The 23,609-nt window shown below is 39.8% G+C and overlaps 1 protein-coding gene across 2 annotated transcripts in view; it reads right to left on the bottom strand.

Annotated features, from left to right (window-relative positions):
• ROBO1 (roundabout guidance receptor 1) overlaps positions 1-23,609 on the bottom strand; it is a gene marked incomplete at its 5' end in the record, with an annotated part of 1,547,889 nt that overhangs the window by 989,691 nt on the left and 534,589 nt on the right. The window contains one exon of one of the 2 annotated variants that reach the window (XM_082246142.1): positions 13,290-13,482. The exons of the other annotated variant lie outside the window; for it this stretch is intronic. Coding sequence (XP_082102268.1) covers positions 13,290-13,389 — 100 coding nt within the window. Of the gene's footprint in view, positions 1-13,289; positions 13,483-23,609 lie in introns of those variants that run through there. 2 annotated transcript variants of the gene reach the window in all.

Here is a 23,609-nt window from a genome sequence, read left to right as displayed (position 1 = left end):
CAGAGACCGCCCACACAAAGCCCCCCCTTACATCAGAGACCCCCCATGTTTCCCTTAACCAAGATGGCCACCAGTGCCTCGATCGCACTGCGCATGCGCATGTGCCTCTACTGCGCGGCCGCCGGAATCCCCGCCCCCCAGCGCTGAGACGTCAGCGAATGGAGACAGGGAGGGGAGGAGCGGAGTGGCCGAAGGCCGCCACACATGTCAGAGTGCCGAGAGGCGCATGTGGGAGCACTCCACGCCGGCCCAGCGGAAGCCTGGAGCGGAACAACGCTACCCAAATAGCCAGAGACCAGGTACCCATGAAAAAGGGGGTATCTTTACCTTTGCCTTCCTATAGAAAAGGGGAGGGGAGGGGGGAAGGCAGAATAGGGAGGATAATTGAAAGAGTAGGAGAGAGCAGTAAGGAGGGAAACCAAACAAAAAAGAAAAAGGGAAAGGCAGAGAAAAGTAATGAGTAACGATGCAGCACAAAAAAAAAAATATCGGAGTAGAAGTATCAAAATCATCGAAAAAATGTAGTGAAGTAAAAGTAGAAGTAGGAGAAAAAAATTCTACTCTAGGAAAGTACAGATACCGCCTTTCTGTACTTAAGTACAGTACTTAAGTAGTTCTACTTCGTTACTATACATCTCTGTTTAAACAGCATTTTTTCATAAATGTAAATTTTGCTGTAGTAGTTTGTGTACATTGTACAGATACTCTATTAATGTGTCACTTTAAGCTTTATTAAACATGCTGTTAGCTGCCAAATTAAATTTATATACAGTGGGTACGGAAAGTATTCAGACCCCCTTAAATTTTTCACTCTTTGTTATATTGCAGCCATTTGCTAAAATCATTTAAGTTCATTCTTCTTCCTCATGAATGTACACATAGCACCCCATACTGACAGAAAAACACAGAATTGTTGACATTGTTGCAGATTTATTAAAAAAAGAAAAACTTAAATATCACATGGTCCTAAGTATTCAGACCCTTTTCTGTGACACTCATATATTTAACTCAGGTGCTTTCCATTTCTTCTGATCATCCTTGAGATGGTTCTACGCCTTCATTTGAGTCCAGCTGTGTTTGATTATACTGATTGGACTTGATTAGGAAAGCCACACACCTGTCTATATAAGACCTTCCAGATCACAATGCATGTCAGAGCAAATGAGAATCATGAGGTCAAAGGAACTGCCTGAAGAGCTCAGAGACAGAATTGTGGCAAGGCACAGATCTGGCCAAGGTTACAAAAAGATTTCTGCTGCACTTAAGGTTCCTAAAAGCACAGTGGCCTCCATAATCCTCAAATGGAAGACGTTTGGGACGACCAGAACCCTTCCTAGAGCTGGCCGTCCGGCCAAACTGAGCTATCGGGGGAGAAGAGCCTTGGTGAGAGAGGTAAAGAATAACCCAAAGATCACTGTGGCTGAGCTCCAGAGATGCAGTCAGGAGATGGGAGAAAGTTGTAGAAAGTCAACCATCACTGCAGCCCTCCACCAGTCGGGGCTTTATGGCAGAGTGGCCCGACGGAAGCCTCTCCTCAGTGTAAGACACATGAAAGCCCGCATGGAGTTTGCTAAAAAACACCTGAAGGACTCCAAGATGGTGAGAAATAAGATTCTCTGGTCTGATGAGACCAAAATAGAACTTTTTGGCCTTAATTCTAAGCGGTATGTGTGGAGAAAACCAGGCAATGCTCATCACCTGTCCAATACAGTCCCAACAGTGAAGCATGGTGGTGGAGGATGACTGGTTGCAATCGAGGCAAAGATGAATGCGGCCAAGTACAGGGATATCCTGGACAAAAACCTTCTCCAGAGTGCTCTGGACCTCAGACTGGGCCGAAGGTTTACCTTCCAACAAGACAATGACCCTAAGCACACAGCTAAAATAACGAAGGAGTGGCTTCACAACAACTCCGTGACTGTTCTTGAATGGCCCAGCCAGAGCCCTGACTTAAACCCAAATGACCAATATAAAAATAAGTTGCGCTGTGGATGATGTGTACAAGTTGATTGTATGGTGAAGTTGAAAAAAAAATCCGAATAATGTCCAGAGATATGGAAACAAAATCGGGTAACTTGTGCAGGTACCGCTTACCGGAAATATGATAAATAAAAGCCCATCAGTATAATTCCAATACGACCCAGGAGTAGGATCCAGGTGGGCTACCAGGTTCCAACGCGGATCCCTCAATGGAGTGGTAACATGTGTGATACAAGAAAACAGAACGCCATAGCGTAAAACCAAAAAATATGTATTGAAAAAACACCCAAAGTGAGATGGGAACACCACTGCTCCCGTAGTGAAAGGAAACGTGATAAAAGGATACCACAAAACCTCAATAGGTACTCCTTACCAAAATGAAAAGGAAAAACAGCAGATGCACCAAAAAGGGGGGGGGGGATTGCCCCAATAGGACAGCAGCTTACCACAAGGATGAGTATGGAGAGCTTATAGGTAACTGGATAGATGTGACTCGAACATGCAAGCAAGTGAGGGAAACACCTCTGGTAAATAAACACCCTTACCGACTCCTGATGATATGGAGGCAGGAAGGATATGGAGGGAACCAATCCGGTGTGTCTCCTCACTCAAATAGGGAACTCAGATAGACAGTAATGGATCAACCATGGATAATGTAAAAAATATATGGAAAACGCCATAGTGTAAAACCCACGGATGTATTTATTAATAAAAAATAGTAGTGCACTTACAAACAGTCAAATGATTTAGGCCAAATGCAGAGAGGAAAAAAGCCGCCGGCCGGACTGCTCCGCTCGCCCGTCCCTCGTGGACAGCAACGTGTAGGTGACGTCAGCACGCCTTGAACTGACGCGTTTCATCAAAGATGATATTCTCAAAGGATTCTCTCTCCTTTGAGAATATCATCTTTGATGAAACGCGTCAGATCACGGCGTGCTGACGTCACCTACACGTTGCTGTCCACGAGGGACGGGCGAGCGGAGCCGTCCGTCCGGCGGCTTTTTTCCTCTCTGCATTTGGCTTAAATCATCTGACTGTTTGTAAGTGCACTACTATTTTTTATTAATAAATACATCCGTGGGTTTTACACTATGGCGTTTTCCATATATTTTGCATTATCCATGGTTGATCCATTACTGTCTATCTGAGTTCCCTATTTTGTTACCACTCCATTGAGGGATCCGCGTTGGGACCTGGTAGCCCACCTGGATCCTACTCCTGGGTCGTATTGGAATTATACTGATGGGCTTTTATTTATCATATTTCCGGTAAGCGGTACCTGCACAAGTTACCCGATTTTGTTTCCATATCTCTGGACATTATTCGGATTTTTTTTTCAACTTCACCATACAATCAACTTGTACACATCATCCACAGCGCAACTTATTTTTATATTGGACATTTTTTGGGTGCTAGTCTCACTTGAGGTTGCTGCTTTTATTTTTTGTTCTTTTCCTTAAAATGGGATTAATTTAAAGGGTCATGCAGACCTTGTTGGTAGCCCTCTCAATGAATTTAATAAAGTGTAGCTCTCAAGGTCAAAAAGGCATAACAAAACAAACAACCAGCAGAAGAATAGGCTGTTGGACCAATTCTCAGAGCCCATGGGGCTTATATCCGACTGAAAGTAACTCATTGTAGTCTATTGAAAAAATACAAAATTAATTAATGATTCCAAATATCAAAAACATCCCAGATACACAAATTAAGGTTTGCCAATTGCTAGGTTTGGTTAGAGAAATTTAGTTCTTTGGCTTCCCTGTAATTATCAGAGCAGTATGTGATTGCTTTTGGCTGCTCTGGGCTCTGCAGGCTGTGAGTATGATTGCTTCCCCCTGTCTTTGGGAGACTTCTAGAATATAGTGGGTGCAAGAGTCAAATGAGCAGCCTGAATATTTAGGAAGCTTCAGCCAATCCCTGGGGAGGTGTGCTCAGATGGTGGTTGGGGAGTTCATAAACAGTTTGGAACCTCAGAGTGTGGGTTTCTAGCCAGAAGGGCTGATGCCCTTCCTGGCAGACCAGCTGAAGATCCTGCCTGCTTTATCAAGGTCCCAGCTGTGCAAAGTCCAGGCCTATTCTGCTACTAATTCTGGGAGAGCTGGAAGAGGGTTTTCACTGATGATCCAGTGTGGGGGCTCCACTAAGGAAACTGTCAGCCTGAGTTTGGAGGGAGACACCCAAGTGCCAGGGATACTGTGAGTACAGACCTGAGAGAGGGATTCTGGTGACTCTTGCTGCTGTAACCCCCTGCTGCATTAAGCTCAAGGCTTGCCTGGTGTGTAACATTGTTAGTGGTGTCCCAATGCTGTCTACTTTATGCCCTACTGCTCAGAGGACTGTGTTAGGAAGTAGTTGCAAAGGGAAGAGTGTCCCACATCTTCCCTAAGCTCATCCAAGGTAATCTGCAATAAACTTTAAAAAGGCAACCCATAGACTGTTTTCTGAGCCAGATGAGTGAATGTTGCTGCTTTCCACTGTAGTCGTGGAAGAAGAACTATCCAGATATTGACTGAGCAGAGGGGACTCACTCATTAAAGGCCCTGTCATTTTTTAAATATCTTAAAGGATAACTTCATGTCCCAATTGGTGGATTCCCTGACTAGAAAGAATTCATTACTAGATCTAATAAATACAAACAATTCAAATCTGATCACATATGTGGAAATATGGGACACCTTGGGATCTATCAATCACAGGATGATCACATTTAGCATAAATCATAGGAAAATGAGGCATGATGGTAGTACAAAAACACCAAATTTCAAACTAGAGAACTTTTCTGAACTGCGCTCAATACTACAAGACATCAATTGGGGCCAAATCCTCTAAACATTTAACACGTAGGAAAAATAGGAATTAATTATTTTAATTATTAAACAAAGGTATCACACAGTGCATTTCAAAAGGCAATACAGATAGTAGAGCAAAGGTTAAACCTAGATGGCTAAACCAAAACATAAAAAGTCTTATAAAAGAGAAAAAAATGGCCTTCAAAAAATATAAAGGTGATAGTTCACTGTCAGCTTTTCAACATAAGGAATGCTATAAGAAGCGTAAGAACACAATCAGGGTGGCTAAAAAGGAATATGAGAGACACATAGCAGGGGAGAGTAAAAAAATCCCAAAAATTTTTTTAGATATATTAACAGTAAAAAAAGTGAGGTTAGGGCACATTGGCTACAGAAAGGACCATGAAGAAGGATGGTTACAGATGACATAGAGAAGACAACTGTACTAAATGCTTTCTTCTCCTTGGTTTTTACACAAAAAAAGGAGGGTATACCAACCATGACTGTATTGTTAGCAACACGTTGTTGGATGTACCCTTGTGGCTAACAGAAGCCGGTGTCTGAAAAAGACTAAAAAAGCTTAACACATATAAATTACCAAGACCGGATGGCTTAAATTGAGAGTCCTCAAAGAACTCAGTCAGTATATAGCCAGACCATTGTTTCTAATCTTTATGGACAGCATATTGACAGGAATGGTACCAGCTGAATGGAGGAAAGCCCATGTGGTACCAATATTCAAAAAAGGGCAGAGATGTATACCTAGCAGACATGGGAGTAAGTCACACACATTTGCAAGTCACAAGCAAGTCCCAAGTTACTGTGGCGAAAAGCAAGCAAGTCAAGTTGAGTCCCTGCTAGAAGTCAAGCAAGTCAAGTCAAGTCATTTATTTTGGTCAAGTCACAAATCAAGTCAAAATACTGATCTACCCCAATTTTCACCTTTAAATCAGTTAAAAGTTAGTGGTCAGGAAAGGTTTTGTTTTATTTTCAACATTAACCCAACTGCTTAGTGCTTTTTTTCTTGGCATATTAAAGAAACACTTTGAATGCCCAAACAGCTCAAAATCCTTCATCCGGTCATGTTTCAACACCACAGTCACTAAAAACACGTTGAGTATTTCATTTTTAGACAGCCAGTGTCCTAAAAATCAGAACACACTGAGGTGTTTTAAGTGACTGTGGTGTCAGAAACATAACAGGCACATTAATTTTGCTTTAACACATCTTGAGTCATTTCAAGTCATATGTCTCAAGTCAAAGTCAAGTCTCAAGTCATGAATACCAAGTCAAAGTCAAGTCGAGTCTTTTATTAATATTAGTCAAGCAAGTCTCAAGCCCTCAAACTGGTGACTTAAGTCTGACTTAAGTCAAGTCATGTGACTCAAGTCCCCCACCTCTGATACCTGGAAACTACCGGCCAGTAAGCCTAACATCAATAGTATGTAAACTATTGGAGGGGGTGATAAGGGCAATAGTTTTGGTGATGAAAACAGTATCATTAGCAGCATCAGCATGGGATTACGAAGGGTCATTCCTGCCAGACCAATCTGTTAACATTCTAAGAGGAAGCGAGCTGCCATCTAAATAAGAAAAGGCCTGTGGATTTGGTGTATTGGATTTTGCAAAAGCATTTGATAAAGTTCCCCATAAATGCTTAATCTACATACTGAGGTCTGTAGGCATGGACCATAAAGTTTTTTTAAGGATAGAAAACTCGTTATAGGGGCATGTCCAAAGGGTAGTGATAAATGACGTGTACTCAGACTGGTCTGGAGTGGTAAGTGGGGTACCCCAAAGCTCTGTCTTGGGAACAATTCTATTTAATTTATTAATAAATGATATAGAGGTTGGTATAAATAGCGCAATCTCAGTTTTTGCGGACAACACAAAAATAAGTAGGCAAATAACTTTACATCAGGATCTAGAAATTTAACAGGAAGACCTAAATAAAACAATGGAGTGGAAAATGACATGGCAGATGAAGTTCAATGTTGAAAAACGTAAAGTGATGCACTTGGTGCTAAAAATATAAACCCAAACTACACACTACTCACTCACTACTACTAGAGGGAGAACCTCTGGAGGAATCAAGGAACAAAAAAGGTCTGGGGGTTCTGGTAGAAGACAGACTGAGAAATAGTAGGCAATGTCAAGCTGCAGCAAGCAGACTATTAACTTGCATAAAAAATGTAATTGACTCCAGAGATAAAACGATAATCTTGCCACTTTATAAAACTCTGGTTCAGCCACATCTGGAGTATTCCATCCAGTTCTGGTCACCAGCCCTCAGGTGCTGGAGCTTGGGAGAGTCCAGAGAAGGGCAACTAAATTAATAAGCAGGCTGGAGGACCTCAATTACAAGGAACGACTACAGGCACTGAATTTATTCTCCCTGGAGAAGAGATGCTGGAGAGGAGATATAAAAGTGGTATACAAATATCTCAATGGTGATCCCAGCATAGGAAGAAAACTTTTCAGTCTCAGGTAGTGTAAGAGGACAGGGGGCCACACAATGAGACTGGAGGAAAAAAGTTTTAACCTTAGGCTACATAGTGGGCCTTCACTGTCAGAGCGATAAGGATGTGGAATTATCTTCCACAATTCCACAATTGGTCGTGTCATAGGGGAGTATGGATATTTTCAAAAGGCTCTTAGACATGCATCTTAGTGGAAAAAACATACAGGCATATGGGAAATGATTACCGACATTGACACACAGGTTGAACTGGATGGACTATTGTCTTTATTCAACCTTACTTACTATGATACTATGACTGTGATACTGTGATAAGAACTTGGGACACAAATCTGGGTAAGCGCTACAACTATAGACTCATGGAGGAGGACATGGGATATGGACTCTGGAAGGAAGTAAAGGACACCAAAAGATCCTAAAGATCACTTGCTTGTTGACTTTTTAACACAACAAATTTTATATTAAAATAATTCCCCAGATCATTAACACAGTGAATTCTCTTGGATTCACTCATCACAACAGTAAGAACAGGGTTTCAATAATGACAGTCATTACTGAATCCAAAATCATTTTATGAAATCTGCTGCGTATGAGCTGGTGTATTCAACAACTGAGAATGGATAGATTATCCTCTCATTAGCTGCATTGGCGAGGTTAGTGGGTATCGCAATTCCAGGTAAAAAATGTAATCATAACAGCCTTTTTTTTTTTTTACAAGCATTTATTTTTTCAAGGGTATTATAGTAACATGTGATGGTTGACCCATCACTGCAACGTACAAACCTTACAAGATTACAGGCAATTTTCCCAAACACTGAACATTGCTTCTAAGAGTGCATTTAACTTAATACTATTGCTCCTAGACAATTGGAGCAAACAATATTTCTTATTTCTGGTATTGTCTATGTAGTGATGAGGAAGTTTTCGGAACGCCCTGTGATTTTCTCTGACAAGCTATTACTCTCTTGGTTTCCTGTAAAAGAAGCAATTTCAGAAAATGAAAAAAGCTAAGAAAAACAAAAGTCTCATTGCCTCGTGTTTTTTTATGTCTCCCACACCTTTTCGTTATAATGGAACACTTTACTTTGTCTACTCTATGAACATTAAAAAGATCTTTTCTAAACTGAGCACCTCTTTACTTTCTTTAAAGCTGTAATTGGTCCTTCCTTACAGAAGATGTTAAAGAGAGTGGTCAAGTCTAAAGACCGTTAGGTATACATGTTATAAAACTTAAAGCATAATTAAACTCATCAATTTCATGGTTTCAAAAAACAGTCACATTCCTGACATGCCGGGAATGCTAACTGTCCCATTTGCTTCTGCTCTAAACCAAACTAACAGACCATCATATGGCTGGCGTCATAACTGATCACATGTGTAGCATCATGGCCATTGCAGATCAAACAGAGGCTAAGATGGCAGCTTCCTTGGCTGAAAAGGATTGGAGGGTTTAGGTCCACTTTAAAGTGATTGTAAACCCTGAATATTTTCACAAGAAACATGCTGTATTTACCTGCTCTGTGCAATGGTTTTGCACAAAGTAAGCCAGATCCTCCTCTTTTTGAGTCCCCTGCTGGTGCTCCTGGCTCCTCCCCAGCCCACCATAGCAAACTGCTTGCTATCAGGGTACTCATCCAGGGTTGCTTTGAAGTCTGCTCTGTGTGTCCATAAACACACAGAGCCCCCTGGCTGTTATTTACAGCAGCGGGAGTTAATGAGCCTATCAGGAGGAAGAAAGCCAAGAGAGCCACTGCTCTTGTGCACATCGTTGGATTGAGATCAGACTCAGGTAAGCATAAGGGGGGCCACCTTAATTCAGAGAATGCATTAAGTTGGAAAAGAAACGAAAACTTTAGCCTTTAGAACCACTTTTAAAAGAAAAGTACACTAATATTCTCTAGAGTTTAGACACAGTGTAAAGTTTAAAAGTGAACTTTCCTTATGCTGACCATAACTGAGGATAATTTGTATTTGCCGTACTCCTGGATGCTCATGAGCTATGTCACACAAAGAAAGAAAAATTAAAGGACCCGTAATAAATGTTTTCGTCTTGGGTCACTGCATTTATTCTCCATGATAGGGTGAGAAGTTCAGCACTTGGTAGAGCTCAAAATAAAATTACTTTACTTTTAAAATCAGGGGTGCCTTACGACCCGTACACAGGTACCGATTGTCGGCCGTAAATATTCGGCCGACGACCGATCGGCCGATTGTAGGCTTGGTAGTATGATGCTTCCGACAGCCGACAGCGCATTTTCGGCAGAACAGAATCGGGTGTGCAAGCATTAAAATTTTTGTTGGCCAACACCAGAACGGCCGATTGTTTGCCAGTCAGTACAGATTTCGGCCGACAGACAGAAGATTTGCAAGACTGGGCATGCTCAGAAAAGAAAAAAGACAAGGAAAGTTAACCATCACATGACATCACTTCTGCAGTCGGCTGTTGTTGGCCGACAAAATTCGTGTGCAGTCTTTTGCAGTTTTCAACAGACACGACAGCCTTGGACAAAAGATGGCCGATCGTTCGGCCGACGATCGGTACGTGTGTACGGGGCTTTAGAAGCTTTCATGGAAGTTTATCCAGTTAAACAACCCTCTAGAAGAATTGGATCTCCTAGCTAAACAAAATATTTTTAAAATGGAGATGATGTTGTGTATGTGTCCTATCAAAAGGAAGTCTACAAAAAGATCAGTCAAATTAAAAAAAAAAAAATACTGCTGAGTAGAAAGCTGAATTAGTCCTGCTTGTCAACAGCCTCTGATAAATAAAAAGTATATTTCAACTATTAATCCACCCCTACACAAAACAATAATGAATTTAACCTAAATATGTAAGAAATCAAATATGCACTTGCCACGTGGTCAGAAACCAATATTAAACAAATATAAAAGCAATATTAAAGAGCTGCATGTCTTCCAGCTTAATTAATCAAAAAGTGGGAAAAGAGATTAGAAACTATGCCGCACTCTTACTGCCGGTTCACACTGTTCCGACTTGTCAGGCGACTTGGTCGCCTGACAAGTAGCGGACCGTGCTGTGCAATGGAAACCGTTCTAATATGAGCGACTCAAGTCGATCCGACTTAGAAAAAGGTTCCTGCACCTTTTTTTTGCAAAGTTGGAGCGACTTGCATTGACTTCCATTATGTGAAGTCGTTGCAAGCCGCGCCGAAGTCGCGGTGCACGGGCGACTGCATTAGTCGCCCAAAGTCGTGTCGGATCAGTGTGAACCGACTCTTATATGCAATTAATATCCAATAAACAATAACAATTGTGCAAACATTTAAAATCCTTAAAAAAGAGTCCAAGTAAAGTGCTCAGTGCAAATGAATACATCCAAACGTGATAAAAAAGGTGATGCCAAGGAAAGTAGTGCTCTTCCTCTTTTCCCAGCAGAAGCATACCCCACTCACCAAAAATATATGACCTCTTTTCTCAAAGAAGGTCAAAATTAGCTTATGGTATCCCCTATGGATGCACCTGTATAGAGCTGTTAGGTTCTTGGTAAGCTAATAGTATACTGTACACATGGACAACTAGACACCACCATATACCTAAAAGTGCTTCTGGGCCCTTAAGCCCTCTGTGCAAACATTTCACTCTTCTTTTATTCTTGGAAGCCATGCTTCGGATGACTTCTCTTCACACCTGTCTTCTGTGGACCTCACTCCAGCCAGACACAGCACAGCACCACATAGAACTGTAATAAATCACACAGCTCACTGCCAGCTCTCCAACGCTGGAAAGCTCACAGTGGTGGGGATTTAATAAAGCATTTGTGACACTTTTCTGGCAATATGGAAAGTTCTGCACCAAATTCATGAAAGCCGTGCAACGTTTTTTTTTGCTATTTTCTATGCATGCAACAAATTCAGGTAGTCCTTATGTGCAAACCTTTTACATTCTGGTGCTATGACTGTGACAAATTCATTATCAAATATTAGCATATCTGTAAATGTGGAGGTAAAAATAACTTCTTCCATGTTGGAGTAAATTGTATTGAACGTGTAGGCATTGCATTATAGACAAAGTTCTTTCTGAAGCCACACATTCTGCCAAAGATTTATATACACCTAACTCATAGCTCCCAACTGTCCCTGGTTTTGAGGGACTGTCCCTCATTTGTAACAAAGTCCCATTGTCCCTCTTTTCTCCTCATTTGTCCTTTATTTTAGTTGGATCTACTTATCTATCAAGTGTTTTAAAGTACTAAAACTTTCATCCATTTTCTAAATTGCTGCATTTTTTAATTTCCAAAAGCCAATATAAAGGAGTAGTAGTGGTAAAAAAAGCACTTGTGGGTTTACCCAATCATTTTTTTGTACAATTCTCCTTTAGGGGGGAGTTGCAAGGGGTGTGCCCTATGCTTACATATGTTTCTAATAGATGTCCCCTCGTTCCCATCTCAGAAAGTTGGGAGATATGCTAACTGAATCTATTGCAATTGCATCATTTATTGCACTGATGGAGGGTAGATTTGCAATGAGTGTCCATGACTCTTTATTAGGAATGGGCTCGGGAGTGTTCTTGATCCCATCTGCCTGATCCCGCCAGAAAGCCAACAATGCACATGGCTATTCACAGGCAGTGAGACATTTCCCTGCACAGATGAGGGAGAAATGTCTTACTGCCTGTGATTAGCTGTGTGTAATGTTGGGTTCCTGGCAGGATCAGGCAGGTGGGATCTCTACTCTTTATGAATTCCAGGGAGTGTCTCATGCCTCTGTTTTATATGCTGTTCTTTATATATCTGTATTATACACAGTGCTTTATACCTCTCTGTTACATGCAGTGCCTCATACATCTTTATCACACACAATGTTTTGCACACAGTGCATTGTGTCTATCCATCACTAACAGTGCTCATGTTTCATTTATAAAATGAAGCTTCTCATACTTCCCTATTACATACACTGCCTCATAATTCTCTACAACAAACCACACTTCATACCACCTTTTAATGGACAGTGCCTCTCTCCCCTGCAACTCAGGATGTACAGGCAAGAGACTTAGTTACTGTCATTTATATGATACATTGTGATTGCATAATCTAGTAGAGTTCAATGAAATGTTACAACATATATATTATGCTACAATCAAGATGTAAGAAACTTGCTTAAAATAAGAGATTGTAAAGTGTGTCCAGTGGGGAGCAATTTGCAATTTACTTATAATCCAACTCATGCAACTGATGGTCCACTCAATCTCACCCACATTTTATGTTATGAATACACTGTATTTTATGTCAAAGACCTTTACATTTTTGGCCAATTCACTCAAACCCTATTAATTGTATGATCAGATAATGTGTGGCCATTTCTTTTGGACTTAACCAAAACTGCTAGGCTTAGACCTTGAAATTACAAATCTAAATCAAACTCTGCCACCATTTTGAACTCCTTGTTCAAAAACAAGAAACCCATTTTCTAGTATTACAGTTTACTTAGTAAATATGTGAATTCATCTCAGCAATAAAATACTTTATATAAATGTATAACAGTAAACAAACTTGCACAATAAATGTTTATGAAATAATATTAACACATTTATGAACATGGAATGTATTAATTATAGTTTTTTCAGATTAACATAAAATCTGAGCCTTGCCCTCAGCCCTCGGCAACACCAGAATTCTTATCTTGGCCTTGCTTATGATTATACTGTATATTGAATTGATACCAATGTATGCAAAATAATAATAAAATAATCAAACAGCAATGGTCAAGTTGAAATATCAATATTGCAATATTGACCATGAGTCTGCAGGCAAATACTGTATGGAATTGTAAGAAATGGAGGCTTAAAAAAGAGACAACCATTCATGTTTTTATTTATTTTTTTAAAGAAAATATTAGAATTAAAACAATATTTTAAAAAATTCTCAACTCAAATCTGGTAACAGCATCTTGATGGCATGAGAGATTTAAAAAAAAAAACTAAAATAAACCTTGCGATTACCAAAGCCAGTTCTGTAAGTCAATACAGGTTAAAAAAAAATATAGATTAAAACTTTTATGGGAAAAAAGTTTTGAGTTACTCACGGTTCTTTTCACCTCTCCACCTTGACCCCATATTAGTTCTTATAGCTGCCGGAGATTCCAGCTGTATTATCAGCACAAGCAGAACAGTCAGAAAAGCCATGGTTGGTTACAAAACAGGTATTATCTTACGCTGTGTCTGTGACAATCTCACCAAGAAGCATTTCCTCCAAAAGGTATGCAAGAATGGAGATGACATCTGTAATATTCGCTGGCGATGCCTGATGCAAAATGTGCTCGATAAATATAGACATAATAATTACGTCTCTATTGAAGTGGAAATTAAATGATTGCTGTTCCATAGACTGACTTGTGTCCCAGCAGCCGGAATAGAAGAGCTGACAGTCATCTCAGCAGCAGCAGGTCTCAATGCCACTAAATATTTATCTGTGATTGTCACAGCTTTGCAAGTGAGGACAGTAAAAATTCAAACAGATCTACACTCAAACATATTTTTCAATACACGAGCAAAAAGCTACTTCAGAGTGTACTAAAGCTTTGGTTTTAAACTCATTTGTCACAAAAAGCAGAAAAGTACAATATAATTTATGTAGCCATATATCTAAATTTAACAGTAAGTCATAAAATCTGAATGGTAGGGTGTAAAAAATAAAAAAAAAATGAAAGTTACATCGGTCCAAGCTTTAAAATAAGGTTTCAGAAGAATAGATATCAGAAATATTTGGGGGTCTACATGTACAACGTTCGCTGAACGAATGTTACACACATTGGCAAAGCTCCACCAAAAATTGCCATATTCTGTTATATAACTTTTTCTTTTGGTCGTAAGTGGCCAAAGTTCCTTTTTTTCTTTAATAAAGTATTTAAAAACAAAAACTATGTTATTGACACTAGATGGCACTTATGATCACATTGACACTTAAATAGCACATAGCATGGCAACTTTCAATATAGCTGTGCCAATATGTGTCACATGCATTCATCAAAGTATTTATACATAGACCCCTTAATGTCCAGGTCACTTATTTGGTCTACTAGGGGTACATTAAAATTGCTACATTTCTCAAAGTGCATTAATTCTTTGCATTAAATTAAAAACAAAACTTCTGTGTGGTAGAATCCCCCAGCCCCCCTTATATTTACATGAGCCCAAACCCGATCCAGTGTCTCCCCCCTCACTTGGCAGATTGATAATAGCGGGAGGCATTGACTCCCACTGATGTCAATAAAATGCTGTGATGAGGTGGGGTTGGGACCAATATGCTCAGCCTGTGTCAATGGACGCAGACAGGGTGGCTAGGTAGTGAGCCTGCGTAAGTGCCCCCATAGAAAGCAAATTTTTATGGGGGCAATCACCAAAGAGGAAGAGCCTGGAGCTTCGGCAGGGGACCACAGAAGAGGAGGATCGGGGTTGCTTTGTGCCAAGATCAGGTAAGTATTAAACGTTTATTATTTTAATTTAAAAAAAAAAAACTAAAGCTTTAATGTTATTTTAAAGCACAAAGCTTTTTACAAAGAAGAAGTCTCATGAACACTGAAAAATACAATGCTGATCTATACATTCATGTTAAAACACCTTGCTTTGCTTCTCCATAGAAAAGCTAATGCATTTTTAAGAATTTCCCCTCTTTTTTCTATTAAGTCCCTTTCACACTTGTGTGACTTGTCCTGCAACTTGGGGCTGCAAAGTCGCATGACAATTCATACCCCATGATTTCCTATTCATATATATGCTACCTCAAGTCATCCCTGTACTACTTTAGTCTGACTTTGATGTGACTTTAGGTCCATAGACCTCAAGAGTACACAGCATTGCTTCAAGTGGGGTCGAAGTCACGTTAAAGTTGCACGACTTTCAGGTCGCACAAGTGTGAAAGGGGCCTTAATATCTGGTAGCTCCTCTTCTGACAGGCGCCCGATTTGTGTGCGTTCCTATTGCTGAGGTTGGGCATAGCTCAATTGCCACTCCCCTTACTCACAGGCCCTGCCTGCCATACATAAAGATTTGTTAATAAATAATCTCTGGTTTTAATATTTTTTAGAAAGAAGAAGACAACAGAGTGATAGATTTTGCACATCACACTTCGTGAAGGGCAGAATTAAAATGTTTTCTATGCTCACATGTTACTTATTTTTGTCCTGCATCTAAATAGATAACAAACTGATGAACAGTGCACAGCACACCACAGACCACACTAAAAACATAGCAGAGCCCTGACATGTCCCCTCACCATATACCTTTTCACTGCACCAGCTTATAAGACAGAGCTCCATCAATGTTCACCCCCCTATGCTGTGAGTGGGCATACCATCTGTTTACCAGGCAGTTACCTTGACACACTTCTAGGTGACACATCCCCTCCCTTTGTTTATGGTCTGATGTGGCTAATCTCAAGCAAGCACCTGGTTCCCAAGACTAGCACTGCCAAACAGTGCTTTTTAACTACTCGCCCACTGGGCACTTTCTCCTCCTTTCTACCCAGGTCAATTTTCAGATTTCCGTTAATCACCACTGCATTTTTTTTTTTTTTTTGCTAAACAAATGAAAAAAGACTGACAATTAAAAAAAAAAAAGGTTTCTTAGTTTCTGTTATAAAATTTTCTAAATAAGCTAATTTTTCTCCTTCACTGATGTGTGCTGATGAGGCTACACTGATGGGCATTGATAGGCTGCACTTATGGGCACTGATAGACTGTACTGATGTGCACTGAGAGGCTGCACTGATGGCCACTGAGGTGGCACTAATGGGCACTGATGAGGCGGCACTGATGGGCACTGATGAGGCTGCACTTATGTGTGGCACTGATGGGCACTGATGGATGGCCCTGAAAGATGGCACTGATGGGCCCTGATTGGCAGCACTGATAGGTATCACTGATGGCCACTGACAGGAAGCACTGATGGGCGCTGATTGGCAGCACTGCTGGGTACTAATTGGCACACATTGGCAGCACTCATGGGCACAGATTGGCAGCACTTGTGGGCACTGTTGGGGCTGCACTGATGATCAGGACACTGATGATCAGTGCCCTGATTATCACTGTAGATGTTCCTTGTGTAGATTTGCCTGTTTGCGAGGACTGCCGATAGCTGGGATTGGACAAAGCTGGTCACATGTTAAAGAGCCACTTTGATTGGCTCTTTACCCTGATCTGTGATTAACTGTGTCCAAAGGATCACAGACCTGTGCTAATGCATGCCTCAGGGGGTGAGCGGGAAGCGCAATCATGGGAGGACGTCCATAGATGCCCTCCCAGAAATGTGACCCCGCGCAGTAGCCATCTTTCAGCTATAGCGTGGGCAGGAGGTGGTTAATTATTTATCTTATTCAGATCAATGTGGTCGAACAGAAATGGCAGGAAGGGGGTCTGGTGTTGACCATGCTAGCTCTGGATCTACTGCATCAATTGAAATGGGACATATTGCTACATGCATGCATAAGCACCTTTATGCGAAATGCATCCATTGGTTATGTCTTTTTTTCCTGTGAATACCTCTTATTCAATAAACCTATGGTGAGAAAGAGAACTATGTGGATTCATGATTGTCATGCATGTGAGGACCAGGCAAGGTCTGAAACCTGCAGTTCTCTAGGCTTGTGGTATGTTGTATCAGCCCTCTCTTGGCAGTAAAGGGTAACATGCCAAAGTTTATTAAAAAAATATCCTTAGCCTCAAAGTCTATGATAACAAACAAGGACTACAGGACTTTAACAATTGGTCTTAATCCTGAGGTCAGTGACAACTGCTCTACACACAGGAGAACCATCATCGATCAGTATTGGGAATTGAGGGTGAGCTGTTAATGAGGATTTCTGATGGAAACATAACACATCTGGTGTAAGGAAACATGTCAATATGATCTGGAGTTCCTTTCATCCGAGTGATAGGATTATTGCTGGTTCTGCTTACTATGGCAGACACCATGTTGGAGACTGATTGCTGAAACCCTGTAATGATTGTGTGTATTCCCATAGACTTTTATTTTAATTTAAATGTATCAGCATTATGCTCTGGCATGTTAGCAGGAAGTAGTGATTGCAACTGGCTTTAACACGCTAATAATATAGTGTCCTGTACTAAGTGTTTTACATTTGGCTATGTAATTGTTAATTACATATTTTATACAATATTTTATACATACAAAATATAAAAAATAAATTTTTGCCATCTGTGTCCAATTTATTGAGATTTCCATTTACTTCTTGTCTTGTAGCCAAAACAGGAAGTGAGAGGAAATCCAATCAAAGTAAGGGATCAGGGTCACCGGAACTAGTGTCCCTATGAAGAAGATTTCCGCTCTATTCCTGTTCTGGTGACAACCCAAAATTTGGAATTTTCTTTTACTTTCTATAATAATGGTATACATGACAAATTGATAAGATAAAATTGCCTAATGTGGGTACAGATAGCAATAAAAAAAAAAAAAATCTGACAGGTGTTTCAATCCTTTTCCACTCTATCGAAAACTAAAAAAAGTTTTGCCAGTTTTGCCTTCATTTATAATTTTTACAAATTAGGTTCCTTTTCTCTCAGTCATGCCAGTCTCAAAACACATTGCAGCCTGAAGCACTCATGTCTACCCTTATTGTGAACATATTAGCCTTTATTATCCAAACATCTGTCTCATTTCACTTCTTAGAGATAAAAGTCAATGACACTCATGATGATGCCAATTTTCCCTGTACACAGAGCTTACATGAATGTAAGCTGATCAACGGGTCATTTCATTCCTTTATGCAAGGTCCCTAAATCAATGTTGATGACATGAAAGGCATAAAAAGGGAGACTAATGCATGAACTTCTGAAGTCTTCCATAAAATAAAAGAAAGCAAACATTAATTATAAAATGTAGGATCAGGTCAGAGATGTAGTGTGTAATTTGCAGTCTAGGTGAACACGCAGGTCCAAGTAAGACTCTCGTAAAAATCTATTGAGCATAACTGAGTATATACAGTACATCAATACATTTATGTATGACTGTATGAGTAAAATGAAAGGATAGCAAGCCAAAAAGAACTATAACATGTACTAAGGATACTGTATATTCAAGGTAATAAAAAAAAATTGCTCATTTACAGTGGGAATCCGGGCAAACAGCTAAATACAGTTAAAAATAAAAATACATACACAGGAACTGTTTTTCCTTTCCAAAAGATCTGATATTTTGTTCAGCTTGTCTTCTTATTTCATTATAAACAAAGTAACAGTGTTTTCTGATAGCCTAACCCCCAGCAAGTTTTACCTGCCAATCTGTGTAACTGCATCCCCAATCAATCTAAACCCTTGATTTAAGGTATGGGGAACATGTAGGCCCACTTCCGGTGCTGAACGCTGTCATGTGGACAAAAGTAGTGATGATCAAATAAGCATTTACATCACCCGAAACCAAAGCTTACATTACTTAGATGGTTACTTAGGATGGACTGTTGCAGCAGGGAGGGGTCAAGTGAGTTTGAATTGTGAATAAACCCTACTGGAGGGGGTGGGCTATCAACAAACACTACCACTTGGCCCTGAGTTACATAGCCATGTTCAGAACTCACCCATCCTGTGATTGGACAGCCAAAGTATACTTATTTTCTGGATAAGGATGAATCTGAGTATTTAAAAATATTCTCGAAATACTGACACCTTGCATGACTATACTTCTGTACACTAAGCCAAATCAGTAAAGTCATGGTTTGATAAATTTGATGTAGATGGACTTGACTGGCCTGCACAGAGCTCTGAACACCAATTGTGAGCCAGTTCTTCTTGTCCAACACCAGTACCTGACATCACAACCAGTACCTGACATCACAAATGCTTTTAAGGCTTTTCTGGCTAAATGGGCACACCTTTATTTCATTAGCGCAGTCCTGTCCCTTTATGCATTGGGAGGAGGAGCTAGTTTGACAGCTGGCCTGCCAAAAGGAGCTGCAGGATGCAGCACTAGGAGAAATCATTTCCCTTATGGGTGAGGGAAGCCATGAGGCCTGGGGCCTGGAGAGCACACTATGGAAACTCTGCTTAGTGGATAGAACCACAGCACCCCCTCCTGTCTAGTGAATAGCCCTCCCCATGATTAAGCTCATGATTAAGCTCATGGGGGCAGAGAAAAACATGTTGGTGGCGTGGCCTGGCGGGAGTCCGGGCTGACATTGTCTCTTCCATTACCACCCCACATGCATGGATGTCCAGCATTAGGGATTCCTATTCTCCTCTCTAATTGGTCTTGTTTGCTATTAAAGGCAATTTTTTATTTTGCACCTTTCTGCCACTGTTTGGGAACTTTTCCTGCAATTTACAATGGATTGCAATACCAACTTGTGAAATAGTTTGTATTTCTTTTTTTTTTTTTTAAGTAAAACTTAAAGCCACCTTAATGCTTTTTCATTGCCTACGTCTGTGGGGACAAGAAATATGAGCTTCAGAACAGTGGGCTCAGCCAATACCTGGGGAGAAGATAAAATGTGTATACTGGTGCAAACCTCAGTCAGAGCAGGTGGTGATTAGGGAAAAGGCATAAGTGCTAGTGCAAAACAAAAGACACAAAACTGAAATAGGGCAGTGGTTTTTTATTTTTCATTAGACATACCATGCGTGATGTGTGTCCAATCTAGAGAACAAATCATAAAGTGGTTGTGCACAATAAAAAAACTCTCAAAAGTTCTGTGCTGCAGTGAGCAGAAATGTGAAAAAATGAAACATTCAGTTGAAAATGATTGTGAACAAAAGGACTTTGGGCTGCAGATACCTGCGTGACCGCTAGGTGTCGCACCCTGTATACAACCTGGTGAGGTTTTTCTGCTGGATGGATACCGGGTATGTGTGTTTCTTCACTATAAATAATCTTTGAAAACTATGAGTCACATGTGCACTTTATAAATTATATCTATTTATTTAATATCAAGCACTTTCAACATTTTTACGTTATTTATTCACCAAGTGTATTTTTAACACGGTAGCGCCGTTCACAACCCCACTAGCACATATTTTTACTCTTTAACCCTTTTGGGTTTGGTTGTTGGCAGCTTACACCGTACCTACACTCACTGTATATTCCATAGCGCTGGTCACCTTAGTTTCAATTATTAGGGAAAAGGAGTCACCCTCCAGGCAGTGAGAGCAGACCCCCTCATGGAACACACATCAGAGGACCCAGGCCCTATGTGACATAAGATTCCCAGAACCCTAACTTGGACTTTTACAAATTGCAGGTTCATGCATGACCAGTGCTCTGGGTGTATGAGGTTGATATTGACTTTGATCAGGAGGATGCAGTTAGGTGGTCTGTGATCAGCATCTGTACAAATGTTGCAGATATGTAAGTAAGTTTGCATGGTTTTGGGTGGCGTGTACTACCAGTCAGTCATAGAAAACCCTGTTTATAGGTGGAGCCCCAACTGCATGTATCAGCCACATGATGAAAAGCTGGGCAACCTGCTTATACATTCAGATACAGTAGACACACTCCAAAATCTTAGGGATAGCCTTCCTAGCTTTTCCATGGTTTAGGATAATTGAATGTCCCCTCAATGACCCTTTCCAAGTAAGTTCAACTAGCTGCACCCCTTCTTCCTGCATAGTTACAAACCATTTGGTGAACTTGCATTTTTGTATCTCTAAGATTTATAGGCAGCTTTAGTAGATCTGAAAAAGGGACTGAAGATAAATCTTCATAGGTGATATTTAAGATAAGTAAAAAGAAGAAACTGAAATCTGTGTCCAAAAAAGGCAGGCAGAGGGCAAAGGGCTAGTCACCAGCATTGTTTGTTGTCACCGTGAAGCTGATATTTTCCCAATTACTGGCTTAAGATGCATTGTCCTGTGCTGTGCCTCTTTGTGGAGGTGTCCATATTTGTGGAGGCAAGACATTGCTTCTTCATGTCAGGGCATCCATCAAGGAAAACAGTAAGCAGCACAGCAGTAATATTACCAAATCTTACTCCTAATCTACTGGTAATAGTAGCCAGAAGCAGCAGTGCCTGAGGTCTTACACTGAAGATAAATAGCTATAAGACAGGAATTGAACTGCTATATTTCACTTACCATTCAATACAAAGTTACATTATCAAGGAACTAATTAGAAACCATTAACAATTCTAAAGTGTTCTAAAGTATTTCCTATAACATAGCAAACCTTCAATATATGAGTTCAGATGCACTTTCAATATTCTTGATTAAGTTTAATTATAACAGGTTCTCTTTAGATATCACAGCTCCAATCTATACCCAGTCATTCCTGGGTAGCAAGACTGGCACAGTATATAGCATACACCCCCCTCTGTTCCCCATACATAGGGAAAATATAGCTTTAGAAATTCAATTTCACTGAAAACATGTGTTTTTTCTTATTGTGAGATGAAATGCTCTCCTGTCTTAATTTGATCTGGTTCCTCAGAGCTTTAATATGGGCAGCCCTGCTATGGTGCTGTCAGTTTGCTGCTGAAAGAAGGAAATGCTTGGAATTCTGGGTGCTGGGATTAATTACCTCTTCAACTGAAAAGAGAACAGTAGAGAGGAAAGATAAATAAATCATTACAGCTGATTTTGGAATGAACTAAAGTACACTGTACCACAAGAAAGCAAATGCAATGCGTATTTGTGTGTGTATGTGCGCCTTTGTTTGTGTCCTGGTTCTGGCAGCTAGGGGAGTTTTGTCTTGAAACTGGCAGGTTCTCTCTTTCTATTATTCCTATTTTTTCCTTCTGATGTCTTTTTTTTTTTTTTTTTTTGTGAATCCAGTGGATATCTATTTTACCTTTTTGGGTTTGAAGCTTTTAGAAATGCTTCCACAGGTACCCTCTGCATTATTATATCGCAACTAGATTGCTTATTTCTCATCTAGTATACTTACATTTACTGATATTTGAACCTTGTTGCAGTTTTGTTGGCTCTACTTAATACCCAAACTTATTTCTATAACATATATATAACGGTTCGCTGTCGGAGTCTTGCAAGACTTTTTCTGTGTGTTGTTTTTTCTTTTTCTCGCTTTCTTTTGTATGCTTGAATACAAAACTTTAATAAAAATTGTCAATTATAAAAAAAAAAAAAAAGAGAGACTGACATGTTTAAAGTTTAATCACTCATATTTTGAGCGGATCATGGGAGGGGATATTCCATTATATTATTATTTTGAGTTCCATAGCAAAATTTAAGGGCTGGTCTATCCAAAACAATATTTTGGGGCACTCCAAAGGTAATATTACCAAAATTGTTGAAGCTCCTAAAACAGTCTCACTTAAAAATGTATTTAAATTGTATACGGGTTTAGGGTCCATTCACACTAGCGCGACTTGTCAGGCGACCAAGTCGCCTGACAAGTCGCGGTCGGTCGTCTGCCATTGATTAGCACAGGACTCGTTCTAATAGGAGTGACATAAAAAAAAGGGTCCGACTTAAAAAAAGGGTCCTGTACTACTTTGGGACGACCTGGAGGCGACTTGCATTGACTTCAATTATATGAAGTCTGTGCAAGTCGCGCCGCGACTTCACAGGTCGCCCCAGCAAGTCGTGTCGCTCCTGTCTGAATGGGCTCTTAGTGGTTCTATATTTTGTTTATTTATATATATATATATATATATATATATATATATATATATATATATACATATATATATATGTTTATCTAAAATACACCAAGTGAACCTCCCCTTTAAAATCCCACTCTTTTGGGGTGTTCCCAATATATGCATGGGCTCATTGGGGCTAATATAGAGTCCTTAGCTTTTGGTGACACCCATTTCTCTTTTAACTGTATATGTACCAGGGATGTGGTGTAGGCTCGCATTGGTGTAGGCATTGACTTCAATTATATGAAGTCCGTGCAAGTCGCGCCGCGACTTCACAGGTCGCCCCAGCAAGTCGTGTCGCTCCTGTCTGAATGGGCTCTTAGTGGTTCTATATTTTGTTTATTTATATATATATATATATATATATATATATATATATATATATATATATATATATACATATATATATATATATATATATATATATATATATATATGATTATTTTCTAAATTGTATAACTTTTAAAATGTCCCGTAAACATGAACTTTGCAATCCATACGACCTGAGTTAGCAAGCCAAGCCCTGTTTAAACAAACCATATACTATATGATAAGGTTGTCTGTTTTTAATATGTTCGAGGTAAAATAATGGCAAGCAAAGTTAATTATAAATTCAAAATAGTTTGTTCTTATTAGACAAATAACAAGTTGGGACAGAAAGTTCCTGCACAGTTCACTAATGGAAAGATATTCAGTTTATTCTTCTTATGCTGAAGATAAATCACCTAAAAAAGTTTTTGGCAAAATAATTAAATTAGTTTACATGCACAATTTAAATGGAAAATAAACAATAAAACTGAAT

The sequence above is a fragment of the Pelophylax lessonae genome (assembly GCF_965119305.1).
Source record: "Pelophylax lessonae genome assembly, chromosome: 2".
Lineage (NCBI taxonomy): Eukaryota > Metazoa > Chordata > Amphibia > Anura > Ranidae > Pelophylax > Pelophylax lessonae.
Note: the sequence above shows the minus strand (reverse complement) of the source record. Positions and strands in the feature narration are given on the sequence as shown.